This window comes from Mytilus californianus, unplaced genomic scaffold (assembly GCF_021869535.1).
Source record: "Mytilus californianus isolate M0D057914Y unplaced genomic scaffold, xbMytCali1.0.p SCAF_1, whole genome shotgun sequence".
Taxonomy (NCBI): Eukaryota; Metazoa; Mollusca; class Bivalvia; order Mytilida; family Mytilidae; genus Mytilus; species Mytilus californianus.
In genome coordinates this window covers 62,377,652-62,394,207 of record NW_026262581.1, presented here as the reverse complement: position 1 = coordinate 62,394,207, position 16,556 = coordinate 62,377,652, and the positions used below count along the sequence as shown (strand labels likewise).

At 31.1% G+C, this 16,556-nt stretch overlaps 1 protein-coding gene across 1 annotated transcript; it reads right to left on the bottom strand.

The window, feature by feature from the left end:
• Positions 1 to 3,632: 3,632 nt before the first annotated feature.
• On the bottom strand, positions 3,633 to 14,138 carry LOC127705740 (sialin-like). Its single transcript, XM_052210095.1, has 9 exons — positions 14,033 to 14,138; positions 11,898 to 12,147; positions 11,289 to 11,448; positions 10,853 to 10,965; positions 10,347 to 10,481; positions 8,416 to 8,620; positions 7,908 to 8,055; positions 5,097 to 5,211; positions 3,633 to 4,510 (listed from the first exon to the last, which is right to left on the bottom strand). Exons 2-9 carry the CDS (start codon positions 12,087 to 12,089, stop codon positions 4,355 to 4,357), a joined length of 1,224 nt encoding a protein of 407 aa, XP_052066055.1. The 5' UTR covers positions 12,090 to 12,147; positions 14,033 to 14,138; the 3' UTR covers positions 3,633 to 4,354.
• Between the last annotated feature and the right edge of the window lie 2,418 nt (positions 14,139 to 16,556).

Sequence of the window (16,556 nt, the reverse complement as noted above, 5' to 3'; positions counted from 1 at the left end):
AGCTGGAAGCGATGTAATTTAAAGAATTTTCATAATAAATAAACATATCTATGCATTTATTTTTTAGTTATTGATATTGACAAGGTTTGTAGACATCAGCTGATTGAAATTACTGGGACCAAACTGTTACCCAAAGTCATAGACTGAGGGTAACAGATAGCGATATGGGACAGTTGTCCAAGAATACTGACTGTTTTATTATAGCTTACGCTATACAGAGTTATATAAGAAAAAGTATCACATTTTTAATTTTTTTTTTTCTAAACTCAGAATGAAACATTTAGGTTCAAAAACTGTTCATTTGAGATAGATGGAATTGGTCAATTAACAATAAGCAGGCAAAAAACTTTATAAATGTTTTATCTTTACCAAAATTTTCTATAGGCTAGAGAATAAATATTTAATTTTGATTCAGTTATCCTTAAAAAATCAAATAGCTGTTTGATAAACTAACAGGAAACTGCCATTAAGGTTGGTTTGACATGGACGAGTTAGAAATAGAAAACTATTCTTTTAACCAGCTCGTAACTGGTGAAATTGTTATTTGGTCTCACTTATGGCAACACGTTGAATTTATCACAAACTTTTCTGTTCATAAAGCAGTACCAGTATTTCCTAACAGATTTTTATTAGTGAATTGATGTTATTGCAGGGAAATCAAAGAACTATCGTATATATTTATTTGGGTAAATGTCATTCAGGTTTCAATGTGTTAAATATTTCATCATTTTCTGCAATATGCAAGTTTTAGAAATATTTTGAATAACCAAAGTGAAGGGTTGACTGCAGCGTAAGGAGGTGAATTCTTAAATCAATATCATTATTTGAAACTTTTCAATCATCATATGAAATATAACTATTTTTGTCTTTGGTTTCATGAAAAAAAAATTTGTCATTTAAAAATCTTGGATTTAATTTGCACCATGGGGTATGTGTATATTCCTTTTTATAAATAATAAAAAACAAGGTTTAACCTCATCTAAAGATAGTAATTGTATAAAGCAAAGAGTAAATATATTTTACACATTTTGATACACAAAACATATGTTAAATGTATGTTAACAAACATAAATAAAACATATGACAAAGAGCACAAAAATGTAATAAAGCTAATATGGTAATTTACATCTACAAAATGGCACACAATACCACCACATGAAAAAAGAAGCTTAGTTCCTTTAAAGAATGGCAAGGGCAAAAATTGACAAAAAGCCTAATATGATAGATAGGTTTCCATTGACATAATTTGAGCAAGAGTTATTTCCCTTTTGTGCTATGTTGGAGGTCTAAATGCACAAATTCCCTCATAAATCAGCCATATTCAACTTGTTATACTGACCGCCAGACTTTAGATAAAAGGTTTTTCTGAACAACATTTATTTCTTTATGCCTTTCTTAATTCATCACTACGATCAATCAAGGATCTCTTTTCAGACTTGTGTGTATCACATGTTTCATCTGGTTATTGAAATAAAAAAAATCGACCGTTTGTTCCTCTTAAACAGTGGCCAAGGGAAATAACTCAAACTCAAATTAAGTCCTTCAAAACTTATCTATTTATATTACAAATGAAGGTGTTTGACACCAGTTATACTTCAAGCAAGTATGCCAATTAAATATAGCTCAAATATGCACAAAATAAATATATTTATACTTTTTACAAAATATCACAGTATTTTATTACACATTATATTACAAATGTATCAACACATTTCATAATTGCCATCAATTTGAAAGCTTTATTCCTTAGCTCATCATGCAGGGTTGTAAATAATAAAAAAAAAATAAAAAGTTATATATTTTGAAAATTTAGTTTATATCTCAAAAACTGTCTAAATAAAATAAAAAATTCTAGTTTCTGAAGCTATGGTCCAAAATTGATACAAGACCAGCATAAATACAGAACAGTTTCTTTTCCAAAATAGCTTAATTTCTTCCTTTATTATCAGTGTATAAAATAACTAATAAAATATTAAAATAGAACAATTAGTATGTGACCTTACAACAAATAAATGGGTTTTACTTCATTCATATTTTTACCTTATGAAACAAGGATTCTGTATTGGAGAAATCAGTAACTATTTTCTTAAATCTAATTCATCTATTTTGTCCATAAAAGAAACATCTTCATAATTTTTAACTGGCCTTTTTGTGCAAAATCCCTTAATCATTTTGATTGTTCCATAAATTTACACTGTTCATCATGTATATGGAAAATGGTATAACTGTTTCTGTGAGGTGCAAAACAATTTTCAAAGTGGCTTCATAAGGCATGATCATGATTATTGAAATATGACAGCTCTCAACTTAGATAATATTTAAATAAATGAAAAACAAACTTACTGATTTGTCCATTGACTGAAAACAATTAAGTACAAAAGTCCAATCAAACAGAAGTTTAAAAAAGATGATACTTAGAAATGTAAAATGACCTTTCAAACCGACATTTTATTAAAAATAAGACAGAAGAAAAATTGACCATATCCTACAGAAATTGTGATAAATCCCCCCCCCCCCCCAAAAAAAAAATCTCTAAATTACAAAATTATAAGAAAAGAGTTGCCAGCTGTCTCGTCTGCACTACTGATCATGATTGAATCTATGTTGAAAGTCTTTTAAGATGAAGATTTCACTACAAATATCACTTTAACTTATCATTGACCAATGAACCATGAATATGGGGTCAAGGTAAGAAAAAACCATGCCAGACAGACATGTACACCAAATAATCATTCCATACACCAAATATAGGTGACCTAATACTTATAGTTTCAGAAATTAGAAACAGGTTTGACAACAAAACTTAACCTGGATAACTGATCCATGAAATTAGGTGAAGGTCATGTGTACTCTGTCTGATGCACATGTAGACATATACTAAATATAGTTATCCTTATACTCATAAGAAGTGACAAAATCATGTGATGATAAAAAAAAAACTAAAGTTTTTGTTAAGCAGTCACTGATTCATGAAAATTAGGTCAAGGACAACGGACATAGGCCAGATAGATACTTAAGAACAGGAGGCATCTACACCCGATTACAAGATATGAAGTATGCACGTCTTTTACCTTCTGAAATATAAAACTTTCTACAAAAATGTTAAGCTGTCTCTGCAGCTATTTCCATGAGGTGAATAAAAGGATTTAAAAAACATTTTATCAATCAAAAATGAGTGATTTTCTCATAAACTTTTACCAAGATACTTATCACTGATTTTGCTATGTGCCAAGATTTGGAATGCTTTATCATCAAAATTGTTTAGTTACTATAAGTTGAACATAACTTTTTATTGGAAAACATTACCAGGAACCTCAACTACTGTACACAAATAAGTGAATAACAGGAGTCATATAATAAAAATTTTATTTTACTCTGACAGATGAGTTTCCCTAGGAAAATTTGATTTAACATTTGATACATAACAAAAGGAAGAATCTGGTACCCTTTGCTCTTATATATGTAATGCCCTTTTAGACTGTTCCATAAAAATATATATGGACCCTGAGAAGCAACTTGAATTTGCCACTATGGGTGGGTGTAAAATATTATGTTGTACAAGTTTAAAATGTAAATAGGTCTCCAAAATGCTTATGTGAGTGGTTACTTATTTCCAAATTGCTTCCCACAATCCAATACTGTAAATTCAGAAATTATTGCGATGTTTTTATTATTGCGAAAATTGCTACAGGGTTATAATCGCAATAATTTAAACTCGCATTTTGAAATTTTTTATATGAATTATATAGGATTTTTCTAAATATCGCAAAAATTAAAATCGCATTTTAGTCTTAAATGACAAAATCGCAATAATAAATGCACGCAATAATTTCTGAATTTACAGTATATGTTTTAATGAAACAGCCATTAGATACTAGTTGTTTTAGAATTTAATTTGTTTCTCTTACCAATGTTTAATGACAAAAAAAAATGAGATTTTTAACATGATTCTTTAAACATTTAAAACAAAAATTTATGATGGCAAATAATTAAATAAAACGACATAAAATTATCCAGAAAAGAAAAAGGCATCATGAACAATTCTCACTCATAATCTCAAGAATTCACACTTTGTGTAAACCATATTAGTATTCACACTTTGTGGAAACCATATTATTTCTTACTCTACAATTGCTTGATTCTCCACCGCACAGGCATTGCCTTCTGACAAGGAATTAAAACAACACTCAATTACAAAATGACCAGCCAGGCGAAACATGTATTTTGACAGTTTGAAACTTTTCTCTAGAAAAAATATGTTCTTTTGGCCCCAAAATAAAAATCCAAAATCTTACAACCATAAATTCATGGGGAAATCAGATATCACAAATAACTAAAATTGTTTAGTTAAATACTATAACACTTGACTAGCAGCACTTTGACTTAAATATATGATAGCACCAACAAAGTTTACTCCTGCTGCTATGATAAATACAGGAAACCATCGTCCATGACTTTGTGAAACTAACTCTGCTGTTAATGGTCCACATAAAATACCTGGAATAGTGGCCTGAAATACAACAAAAATATGTAAACATTTGAAATGTAAAAATCACCAAACAAACTCGAGATACATGTACTGTGATAAAACCTCATAAATGAGACATTTTTTTTAAGTGGCTGAAGAACATGAATATTGAGGAAGTTTTTTAAGCAAGTTCTGAAACAAGCAATTTGAAATGAGAAAGGGTTTGGACAACACACAAAATGGTAATGAATCATGACTGCAACAGAAAATATATCGGATAAGATTGGAAATTTAGGCTCAGACTCTGCTCCCAACTACTCTTCACAAACCTGTGATTTTATTCAGTTTGCTTTGCTGTATGTTACTGATACTTGATTTTGACATATTAGAATTATTGATTGCACCCTGCCATCTTTGCAATTAATAAAAACAAGGCTACAATCCCTATGCCATTGAAATCACAGGCATCATATACCGAACAAACATGTTCTTAACAGAATAATACTTGTTAATTAAATCATCAAACAAGAAGCATGGGCTGTGCCTTAAACTTCAAGGATTATACTCACAGTACTTCCAGTTAATCATAAAATAACCTATATTCTAATATAAGATGTAATGAACTCACCAATGTATTGGATATGGCAAACGTAATACCAGCATGATTAGGTGCGATCTCTGCATGGTTACTTAAGTGACCCGATGAATTACATGCACTTAATCCAAGTGATAAAGATACAAAGCTGAAAAAAATTAATATCTGTTACAGGTTATCTATCAGAATGTGGTCATAGAACAATGACAACAGATATCAAAAGGATGACTGATTAACATGTTTGACCAACTTGACTAAACATTAAAAATACTGTAGATAATAATGAAGTCATCTCATCAATAACAAATGATAATTGTATTTATTCTGCAACTAGCTGTGTTTACTTCCTAAATATAGTTACAAAGCTTTATTTTGTGCAATGTCAATTCCATCATGGATCACTTTTTCCACAATCAGGGGTTCATTTAGGGATGAACATAAGTTTAAAATTTGCGCTACAATTTAAATAGCTATCAATGTATTAGTTTAAATTGCAGCATAAAAACAATATAAGGTCAATGTCAGAAAAATATAAACTTTTTTGTATTCGGCACAAAAACTGGGGAAGGGCTCGGTAAAACCTCGCCCTTCCCCAGTTTCTCAGCCTCATACAAAAAAGTTTATATTTTTCTGACATTGACCTAATATTGTATATTTACTAGGTACACACTCAAAAAGTTCATCTGTAATATTTATACAAAGAGAAATAATTGCCTCAATTCACTTTTTCAGATATTTATAATTCTGAATTTAAAACATCAATTTATATATACAAATTCCTACTGTGTGTGACATGTAAAGTAAAGACTGATAAATCATCAACTTAAAAGTTTCAGTACAACATGCAGTGTTCCAGCTAGGATTTGAAAATAGAGGGGCGCGTTTTTAAAAAAGGGCACTTTAGCGCGTTCTCACTGAAAAAAATCAAATACTTAATATTACCACATAATGACATATTTTTAGCAAGCATGTAGCTATGTTAAATACTCTATACTATTATATACAAGTTTAAAAATCATTTATTTAGAACATATAAGTTAAAATCAAACTGAGAGCACTAATAGTCATTACTATATTCATTTCTCTTTCAGAACTACAGATTTTTTCAAAAGAAGAGTTCAAATGCAAATAAATATTAAACAACATTGACAAATATTCTGTTTTTCTCTTTGAAGAAGGTTGTCACACATTGATCAAGAATTTTTTCAAATTTAGTTTCATCACAGTTTAATTTTACAGTTAATATTTTTGTTAATGTCTGTGTTTTCAAGTTTGCCCTGTGACTTGTCTTTATCAATTTGACCTGAGAGAATATTCTCTCCACCTCTGCTGTACTGAGTGGTTGTATTATTGCAACACTGAATAGTTTTGCAACAAGAGGGTACATAGATAATAGATTTTTATCCTTATGACAAGGTGAATGAAATAGCTCTAGCAGACTAGGTAAGGAACGATCTGTAAGTTCTGCTGATGACACAAGAGCTATAAAGTCCTGCCATTGAATAAGGAGAGTTTCAGGGTCCATGGCAAATGTATTTGCCAGAGCTTCTATCTCTGTATAACCATACATTATTTCAATGTTGTCTGTTCCTGTAAGGTCTGAAATGGCCATCTGATCGATTGTGTCAGCCTCCTTAACTAACTAATATATTTCCAATTAATCCATTGAGAAAGCACGCTCTGACTTTAGTGTCAAAATCTACTGTATATTTCATGTTGAGCGTATCTAATAATATCAATAAGTTTGTCAAAACGGATTTCAATAAGAAAATTGATACAAAAATCGGACTTTCGAGAGCTCCGTAATCGGCACAATAATAAATTAATTCAACTTTGAAAGTTTATTATCAATTCAACAAGCATCTCCGTATATTTCATGTTGAGCGTATCTAATAATATCAATATTAAAGTTAGTCAAAACGGATTTCAATTCAAGAAAAATGATATAAAAATCGGACTTTCGAGTGCTCCGTAATCGGCGGAATTTACAATAGAAGAACAATTGCGATATCTGATAGAAACCTTAATTTCTTCTTCTCGATTTTTCATAAAAGTAAAGAATTAAATTACTTTTTTACCGTTGATGGTCATTATTCTTGAAAAAAAGATGTAATAGACTGGCAAGTCTTTGATATTTTCTTCTTGTCATTTTCGAGTTGGTCAATTTTTCTTTTTTTCGTCGGCATTTTGCGTGTTGTTGATTTACAATATCCTATTGGAATGATTCTTTTTTAATGAACGTTATTTTATAAATAACAAATACAATAGAAATGAACATCGTTCACATTTATTTTATAAATTCTATTTTGCATCGTCAGGTGTTAAAAAATCAATTCATTTAACTTGGCTGTTTCGGTGCTTCAGGGCAAAGGGATTAGACAGGGTCGTAAATTTCACCTGATTAAGTAGTTGACTCTAATCAAATAGGTGATTATATACAGGTAACAAGTGTCAACAATTTTAATCTGTTGTCTTATTGAAGTGTGTGTATAAAGAACTCAACAAAATGGCGACGATATGAGGAAAAAAGATCGTTTTTAAACTTTTTTCAAAAGGGCACAGAGGGGCGCATTAGAAGGGCAGAAGGGCAGAGGGGCGCTTAAAAAAGGCAGAGGGGCGCAAAATTTCGGGGGCGGGGCGCGGCGCCCCTCCATTTCATGCTAGCTGGAACACTGACATGAGTGAATTGTACTTCTGAATGATTGGTTGTTGCTTGGAATTGTACTTTTGACATAGTATGTGCTTTCAACATAAAATACTAAAATTAATAAGTATTTTTTTATGTTTAACTACTTTTTTAAAAGTATTGACTACTTTACTAGATATAAATAATAAAATACTTACAAAACAGCTAATGGAAGATTATCAACAGCACTAAAAAACAAAATAAATAATCCTGGTCCTAACAGACCAATACTTGTCATTAACCTTCTCACTGACACCACCGTCCATTTATGTTTTATTATTAATGAATCTGCAAAGTGACCAGCAACTGAAACAAGATAATCAAATAATTAGTTTCCTATGTAAAAAGATATGGCCCATAATTCTAGTTAATACATAGCTAACTTAGTAATGCAAGTGTCTTGCTTTTAACTACTTAAAATTTTATTCGGTATTGGTACATGTATTTTCATCACCAGAGTTTTTGGACAGTCAAATTTATCAATGAAAGATTTTTCAATGAGAACTTTTGACATTGAATGAACTCCACATTCTGTAAAGAAGAACAATAGCTATTGTATTTATTCAACGGGACAGTTAAATTTGCAAAAATTTAAATGGCCAGGTAAATACCAATTGAATCTAGAGAAAGATATATCTTTTGCAATAGTACTTAAAATATACTTACCAACACCTACTAATGAATTCATGACATATGGTACAGCGGTAAACATTATAGAACTTTGATTAGCACCTAACGTTCTTCTCATATATGTTGGTAACCACTGCATTATAATATAATTTGACCAGTTCATACTAAAGTGTGCTATATAAATGGACCACAGAGGCCAATGACATAAAAATTCTCTCCACGATACGTTGGTATTAGATACCTACAATAAAATTAAACTTATACATTTTGTACATGTCAGTATATTTAAAATAGGAAAGGATAGAAGTATGATTTTTTCTTTTTTTTTTTTTAAATACACAAAATAAGCATTGATGTTGGGAAATAAAATCTGCATATATATCAATATGATAGATGGATGGTTATTGTCTACCAGGCAACTTTTCATCTGCATATGGCTAGGTTGATTTTTTTATGAATTTGAACCTTTTTTTTTACTGATTGACATGCAGAGATGGATCTTAAGCTGACAGTGTCAATTCATTATTATCCCAATTTAATATAGTGATATCATCTCTAAATGCTGCATGCTTAGTGGAGAGGCATCAAATACTATAGGCTTTGTTTTAACCTGACCAGAGATCATGATCTCAATATCATATCTGGTTGGAAAAATTGCAAAAAAATCCAAATGTTTTGTGAGTGGATTATGAAGTCTGGTTATGCATTATACCATATATTAAAGATAATGAGGGATGGATTGGTAATTAATGTCCAATGGCAAATATTACATGCATATCAGGAGGAGAACATGTCTAAATGATATGATGAACCTGCATCATACTAGACCAACACTGAGCAAGATTTTTAACCAGCTAGATAATAAAATGCTCCGCTGGGGCACAGCTTGATACGACTGCAGAGGTCGAACCCTGAACAGTTGGGGCAAGTATGGACACAACATTCAAGCTTGATACAGCACTGAATTTGGATTGTAATTAAATATTTGACACAGCATAGGTTTCTGACACAGAACGAATGTGGTCTAAGAACTTAAAATTTTTTAATTTACCTATTCAAACCATATCATTATTATTTGCTTTTATATATAAATCAGAAATAACCAATTTAAAATGGAAAATTTTGAAGAAAAAAAAAGGAAAAAAAAAATCCCCTCCCCAAATTTTTTTGAACCCCCTTATGATTCATCACCCCAAAACTCAATCCCAGCCTTCCCTTTGTGGTATGGTACCTTGCAGTACAATTTCAGAGAGATCCATACACTGAAACACAAGTTATTGTCTGGAAACTAGAAAAATGCTTGTTTTTTGGCCCCAAATTCCTAAACGTTTAGGGCAATTACCCCCAAACTCAAACCCAGCTTTCCCTTTGTGATATGGAACCTTGCAGTACAATTTCATAAAGATCCATACACTTACACACAATTTATTGTCCTGAACCTAGAAAAATGCTTGTTTTTTGCCCCTTTTTGGCCCCTAATTCCTAAAATTTGGAGGCAATTACCCCCAAAATCAATCCCAGCATTCCCTTTGTGATATGGAACCTTGTGGTACAATGTCAGAGAGATCCATACACTTACACACAAGTTATAGTCATGAAACTAGAAAAATACTTGTTTTTTGCCCCTTTTTGGCCCCTAATTCGTAAAATTTGGAGGCAATTACCCCCAAAATCAATCCCAGCATTCCCTTTATGATTTGGAACCTTGTGGTACAATGTCAGAGAGATCCATACACTAACACACAAGTTATGTCATACCAATATACGACCACAAAATTTTTTTGGGGTCGTATAAAAAGGTAGCAGTTTGAAAGAAGACATGTCACAATTACCAGACACATTATTCTGACTCCCAAATGACCAATCTTTGCTCTTACTACTAAACCCTTCCACAAGACTACAGAGCTGGTTAAGAAGACTAGGGTTAAAGTGACAGTATGATTTTTATTGAACAATTGTCTACTTACTTTTGGAGGTTCAATAAATTCTTCTTCTGTTGATGTTCTGGCTTCTTGGTATAAAACTGCCCAAGCTAATACCCAGAAAATACCCATAAAACCAAACAAATAGAACATCCAAGGCCAGGACATATGTGGTAATATCTAAAAAACAATCAAGATGGTTAAATAAAGCAAATTATATACTTATATGATGTGCTGATCTTCAATTGTAACTAGAATGTAATGTATAAAAGTAACTTATTGGTAGCACACCATGATAAACATTGCTAAAAAGGTAATAAAACAAGGAAATACAACAATATATGGAATTATTACACTTGTAATTTACATTTTTCTTCTTTGGTTTCTTGTGGATTGTTGTCTCATTCGAAATCATACCACACCTCCTAACTTTTAAATGTATAAATGCTAATTTTGCATGGGTTAAGAAATTTTTAATTGAAAACAGAATGTTCTTTTCATATCCCCTTATTTAAATTGGTTGGTAAAATGTGTAAACATTATTCACTTACCACAGAAGCCACTGTTTGACCTATTGATCCACAAGCTACAAGGTAACCAAATGCTCTAGATCTTTCTTCTCCAGGAATCGTGTGAGCAAAAATGTGGAAAATTGTTGGAAGACCTACAAAATATATCACAGAATATGGTTATATTTCCATGAAGAAATAGGGGCAAATGTTTAAATATATCATACAAACTGGAATGAATTATGACAATAAAATTTTAAGAGAATCTGTTAATATCTAATAAATGACCAATTTAAAACTAAATAAAAGCAAAATTTTGTGAAAGTGGTGACAAAAAAGAAAGAAAAAAACATACAGATAGTACAATGAACAGAAGAAACAGCTCAAATTAATACATTTGGGCAAGATGAGCTAAAACTGTTAAAAAATAGTGTTTAATAAGATATAATTTCTAAATAACTAATGTTAACCAATTTACCTAGCCCTTCTCCAAGTCCGAGTAAAACTCTAGAAAATATCAACAGGTTAATAGACGGAGCACAAAAAGGTACCATCAGTGTAGAAAAAGACCAAAGTAGAACAGATATTAACAATATAGCCTTGCCACCATACTTCTTTGATCCACTACCTCCAAATACCTGAAATTATATGTAAAAGTTACAGCATGAATATTGATTTCTCTTACTGATCTATACAACATTCATAATTACATTATGAAGATTATTTAAATTGGTGTTAATTTTAAAATCGATTGTTGGTATCTAATGCCACTTTCAGCACTCTTGGCTATATTGTGGTGGCCAATTTTTATGGTGGAGGAAGCTGGAGTGCCAGGAGAGAGCCATCAACTTTTGGCAGGAAAACTGACAATACTAGTTATTAAAGATTAAAGTCAAACTCACCTGCCACATGCAGGGTTCATACTCACAACCTCAGTGTTGACAGGCTAGTGATTGCTGTAGATTATATACTTAGACCACTAGGCTACCTAGGGCCCTTAATTTTAAGAAATGTATGATCCTTCATTAAAATCTGTATTATATGTTTAAAAAAGAAATTGCAGATTTGCTTTTTCATATGTTCTTACCTGACTGCTCATATATCCAACAGCAAATGAACTAAGTACCCATCCTTGTCCATGCAAGTCCCAATTATATTCATCTGCCATAGGAACAATAGCTATAGGCATAATGACTCTGTCTGCTGCATTTATAAAGTTAGCAATTGAACACAACGCTATGGTATGTGAAGGCTTTGTTAACATTTTATTCATCTTCATGTTATGATTAAAACTCAATATTATATAATCTCCAACATCATCATCATTTCTTTAATAGCTGAAAATATGATAAATATATTGTCAGACTTTAACACAAATATTAATATACTAGTTATTACTATAAATAATTCATTAAAAAAATATTAAAATACTGCTACCAAATGGGAATGAATGGATTACAGAAGTAGAATATTCAAGGATGTACAAAATGTATATTACAAAAAAAGGGCAAACAATATCAGTGAGAAAAACTTCTTTATCAATTTAGCTTGTCTCTTTTGGACCTGTATTAGAATCACATGAACATATAACTTAACTCTGTCATATGTTAATAGTTATAGTGTTACATGGACCGTGTCTTCATGATGTTTTTCTAATTTAGCTTTTTTTGTCTGTTTTTCTTTGACTCATGATTTTTCAGTGTCTCTTGCTCTGTCTTTAGTTTTCTATACTCTTGTTTGTCTTTTGTTTTTGTTCAATTTTTGTTGTTTGCTCTCGGAGGAGTTGACGGAAAAGTATAAGACTGTTGATTGTTATCAATACTTTTGAGTTGATTTTCATTTATATTCTTGAAAATTTGTACAAGCAGTTTCTAGCCATTCAAAGTAAAACAAAATATTTTATCAAAAAGAGTAAACTTTATCTAAAATTTTTTTGAATGAATACTTTATTCTCATAAAACAACTGTTACAGAGAACAGTGAAAATTTGGATTCAATTAAAAAAATCAATAATTATTCATATTTTAGCTTATGGATTAGAAGTATGGATTTCTGAAACAAATTTTGAAGCCCTAAATCAGAGAAAAAATTAAGAAAACTCAAAACTTAATTTTTAATTAACCTACATGAGGTTCACAGAAATTCTTTTAACATTATGTCATACACATGATACATGTTGGCAGTTTGAGTAGAGGTAGTTTTAAAAAAAAAATATCCCCAGCATAATTAATGGGGCTTAGGAATGGATTCTGTGGCAGCATATTCTTTAAATCAATCCTGACTAAGATTCCAAAAGGTATTAGGCATATTTACACTTGTGTTTTCTTTATAAAGGGACGAAGTCCTATATTACAGTAGAAAAATCAATAAACAAAAAAAAAAAAAAAAAAACCAGGAAAATTTCCTGAAATTTTTCATTGTACTAATGAACTCAAAATCGTTAACCTTTTTTTTTGTCACTTTTTTTAATTCCTGCATTTACGCAGAAATCTACTTCCCTCTTCTGGTCTCGTTGTCATGAGACCTTGAGTAGTCTAGTAAAATATAGGAACTCAAGGAACACAATACCAATTTCATTTTTAATAATTCTTTGTCTTTAATATGAATAAACGTTACCTGATGATCTTGTTTCTTTGCTTACATTGAACATGACGCCATAACTTAAATAACGTCACAAGTAAAATCCCTAACAACAGAACCAAAATCGGAAACGTGACGGTATCTCCGTTTCTTTTTAAACAGATTATAAAGTTACACAAAAAATATTTCATACAAACTTCGTCCCCTTTCAGTGGCGTTTCACAGGTAATGCCTGCCTCATATTAAAGGAAAGACTATACTAGTAGAAAAGAGTCTCTGTTATCCCTATATCCATTCTGTTTAATTCAATATAATTAATTCTTCTCAAAATATGTTGCCAAGTGCATGTATGTTATACATGAATGTGCAAAAAGACCCTGATAAGAAAGTGTGACATGCAACACACCATTCACAGATGGGGGATACAGGTTTTGTCAAAATTAGGTAAGTGCTCCACTAACCATTTACAGAAAATATGAGCAAGGTATAACAGTCAAAGGTACTATTTTTTGGGACATAATTCTGGACATATGTGGAATTTTTACATGGACGTGGTCGCAGGGACGGTGTCCGATGCTGTACTGCCTGTGCGTCATATATCAAAACAATGAACAAAATTTACTGCCAATATATGTTCTGGTACCTTTTCTGGTGACATTCAATGACTAATTATATTGGTGCTTAATAGGGATAACTAGGGATTTGCTTGTAAAACCTTGTTCGGTACGTGGCATACATCCGATTCATACGTAACCGCTTATGGTAATGATGAAAACAATAATCAGTAAAGAGAGTATCGTGATTTGATTTGACACATAATATGATGATTTTTCATCAATTTGTATTATAATTATTATTGATGCATGTTTCCTTTTAAATCTATTTATTCGTAATGACTTTTTTCTATGTTTTAAGCGGTTTTTTTTGTAATATTTCTTTTGTTTCGGACCAATTAAGTAACAATTCCGTGAAATATCCAGTTAGAAAAATGTATGTGTTTTAAATATAATTTTGTATTTCTAACGGAGTAGCACATCCTAGTTTTGCAGTGATGTTGTTTATCGAGCCCGGAAATTTAGATATGATTCGGGTAAACTTATCAATCCTTTAAATAAACTTACCATAAAAGGTTACCAATTCAACACTGTAACTTAATTAGATCTTTCACGGGGTATTGTTTTTATCGATATAAATATTGATATCGTTATCAGTAAATCAAAACCATATTAAATAATATGAGGAAGGCGCTACCTTGAATGCCAGCTTACCAAAACTATGTCCTACATATTGATTGATTGTTGGTTTGCTGAAAGCCCAGTGGCAAATATTTCATGCATGTTCAGGACGAATGTCCTACATATAGTTTTTGTCTAAAATAAAATAAGTTTAGATGGAAAATGTTTAGGGAAAGATCATTGAACTTCAAAAGGCAGAAGGAGGTATGGTATTTTTTTTTGGTGTGTCGCAGGAAGCATCAAAGCAAAAAATTAAAATAGCCTTCCTGGACGTCATAATTATTTGGACTAGTATTTTTCTTTAAAAATTGATGACAAAAAATACTCTGTTCAAGCAGAGGACAAAAAAAAAATATTCTGAATCCAGATTTTCCCCATACCTTCTAGTGTTATATTTTGACTAAATAATGTTGATTGATAGCATTGAAGTGCTTCACGTGTAAAAAATCTGACTCAAACAAAAAACCATACCCCCCTTTAAAGCTAAATGGTTGCTCCCTTATTGTTTTCTGCTGAAAATGAATTTTTGGGTGATTTATATAAATGACAATGCTTACATTCATTATCTTGTGCATTTTCATATCCATTTTTCTTTCTTTGCAAATTTTATAAAATTTAAAACAATTAGACATTTGTTTAATTTCAAAACTATGAATACTGTACAGTTATACAATCCATAACTTTATTAAATTAATTTTTTGTTGATTTTCATGAAAAGGTGGAGGATTTGGAATATCTTTTTCATCAATATCATCATCTAAAAGTTGTAGCGGTTTTTTTTATTTAGTATTGCAAACAACGCTTTCTGTTTGTTGAATTATTTTTACTTTCTAAATTAGCTGGTTGTTCATATTGTATTCCCAGTTTCCTGCATCTCATATATATGTGATCAGCAAGAGGATCATTCTGATTGTTAAAAGAAGAGTTTTAATTTACAGTGAGCCTGCTTAGAATAATGTTTTGATCAGGTTTTTCATTTTCATCTAAGCATATAAGGAACCATAAATAGGATTGTTAAGTTGATAATCTAAAGATTTTGCTTTTTTCTAGGATGCTATTTAAAATTTGAGGGGAGAACACTGCTCAGCAGAATAAATGCATTCCTGATCATCTTCTTTTTGTGGGTTTCTACATCAATTTCATGTACTAATTCAGAGTCGGTTTTATGTCATTTCTTGCATAATTTGTTTTATTAGCTTACTTTTCAAGTTTTTATACGACGGCAATATAAAATTGAGAATCGAAATGGGGAATATGTCAAAAATTTGCTTTCGAGTAATGCTATCATGTCGCTGTTGCTGCCCGAAGACACATTTGATTTCCGGACAATAACTTTAAGTAAATCGATCTCTATGCCAATGTATGAAATTGTACCAGAAGGTTCAATACACAAAAGGAAGGTTAGAATTGATTTTGGGGGTTATGGTACCAACAGTTTAGGAGTCAGTGGTGAAAAACATTTTTGGGTTTTTTCTCCAAAAATTTACCATTTTTACATTGATTATTTCTCATTTATATATAAATGCAACTCATACTGATATGGCAGGTGATACACACGAAACAGTGTGTGTAAATCATTTTATCGGTAATTTGTGCATTTTTCCTTTAATGTGTACTCCTTGTCCTTGATAATGTCGACGTCATTATCAGTGGACTGGTCATGATAAAGAAAATATATTGGGTTAGTTCGCAATTGACATGCACAAGTGCACCGCAAAAGGATCTTCTTTCCCTTTAATTCACAAAATTGCACATGATTTTTTTCACAGAAACGCACACGTTATTTCATGAATGAAACACTTGTCATTGTTTGAAAATTTTCAGTAATCAGCTGGTAATAAAACTTTAGTTTAGCCTTTTTGAACGATTCACTGATTGTGTGAAAATTTGAACAGAAAATGTACGAGAAACCTGATAAAATTGCGGAATTAT

What these genes read in the sequence shown, in the direction of transcription:
- LOC127705740 (XM_052210095.1), bottom strand. Translation starts at nt 12,089, where the DNA reads ATGAAGATGAATAAAATGTTAACAAAGCCTTCACATACCATAGCGTTG. An exon ending in GTCAAACAGTGGCTTCTGTG is followed by an intron (nt 10,482 to 10,852) that starts GTAAGTGAATAA and finishes ATTGTTTTTTAG; the next exon opens with ATATTACCACATATGTCCTG. An exon ending in TTGCCATATCCAATACATTG is followed by an intron (nt 4,511 to 5,096) that starts GTGAGTTCATTA and finishes GTTGTATTTCAG; the next exon opens with GCCACTATTCCAGGTATTTT.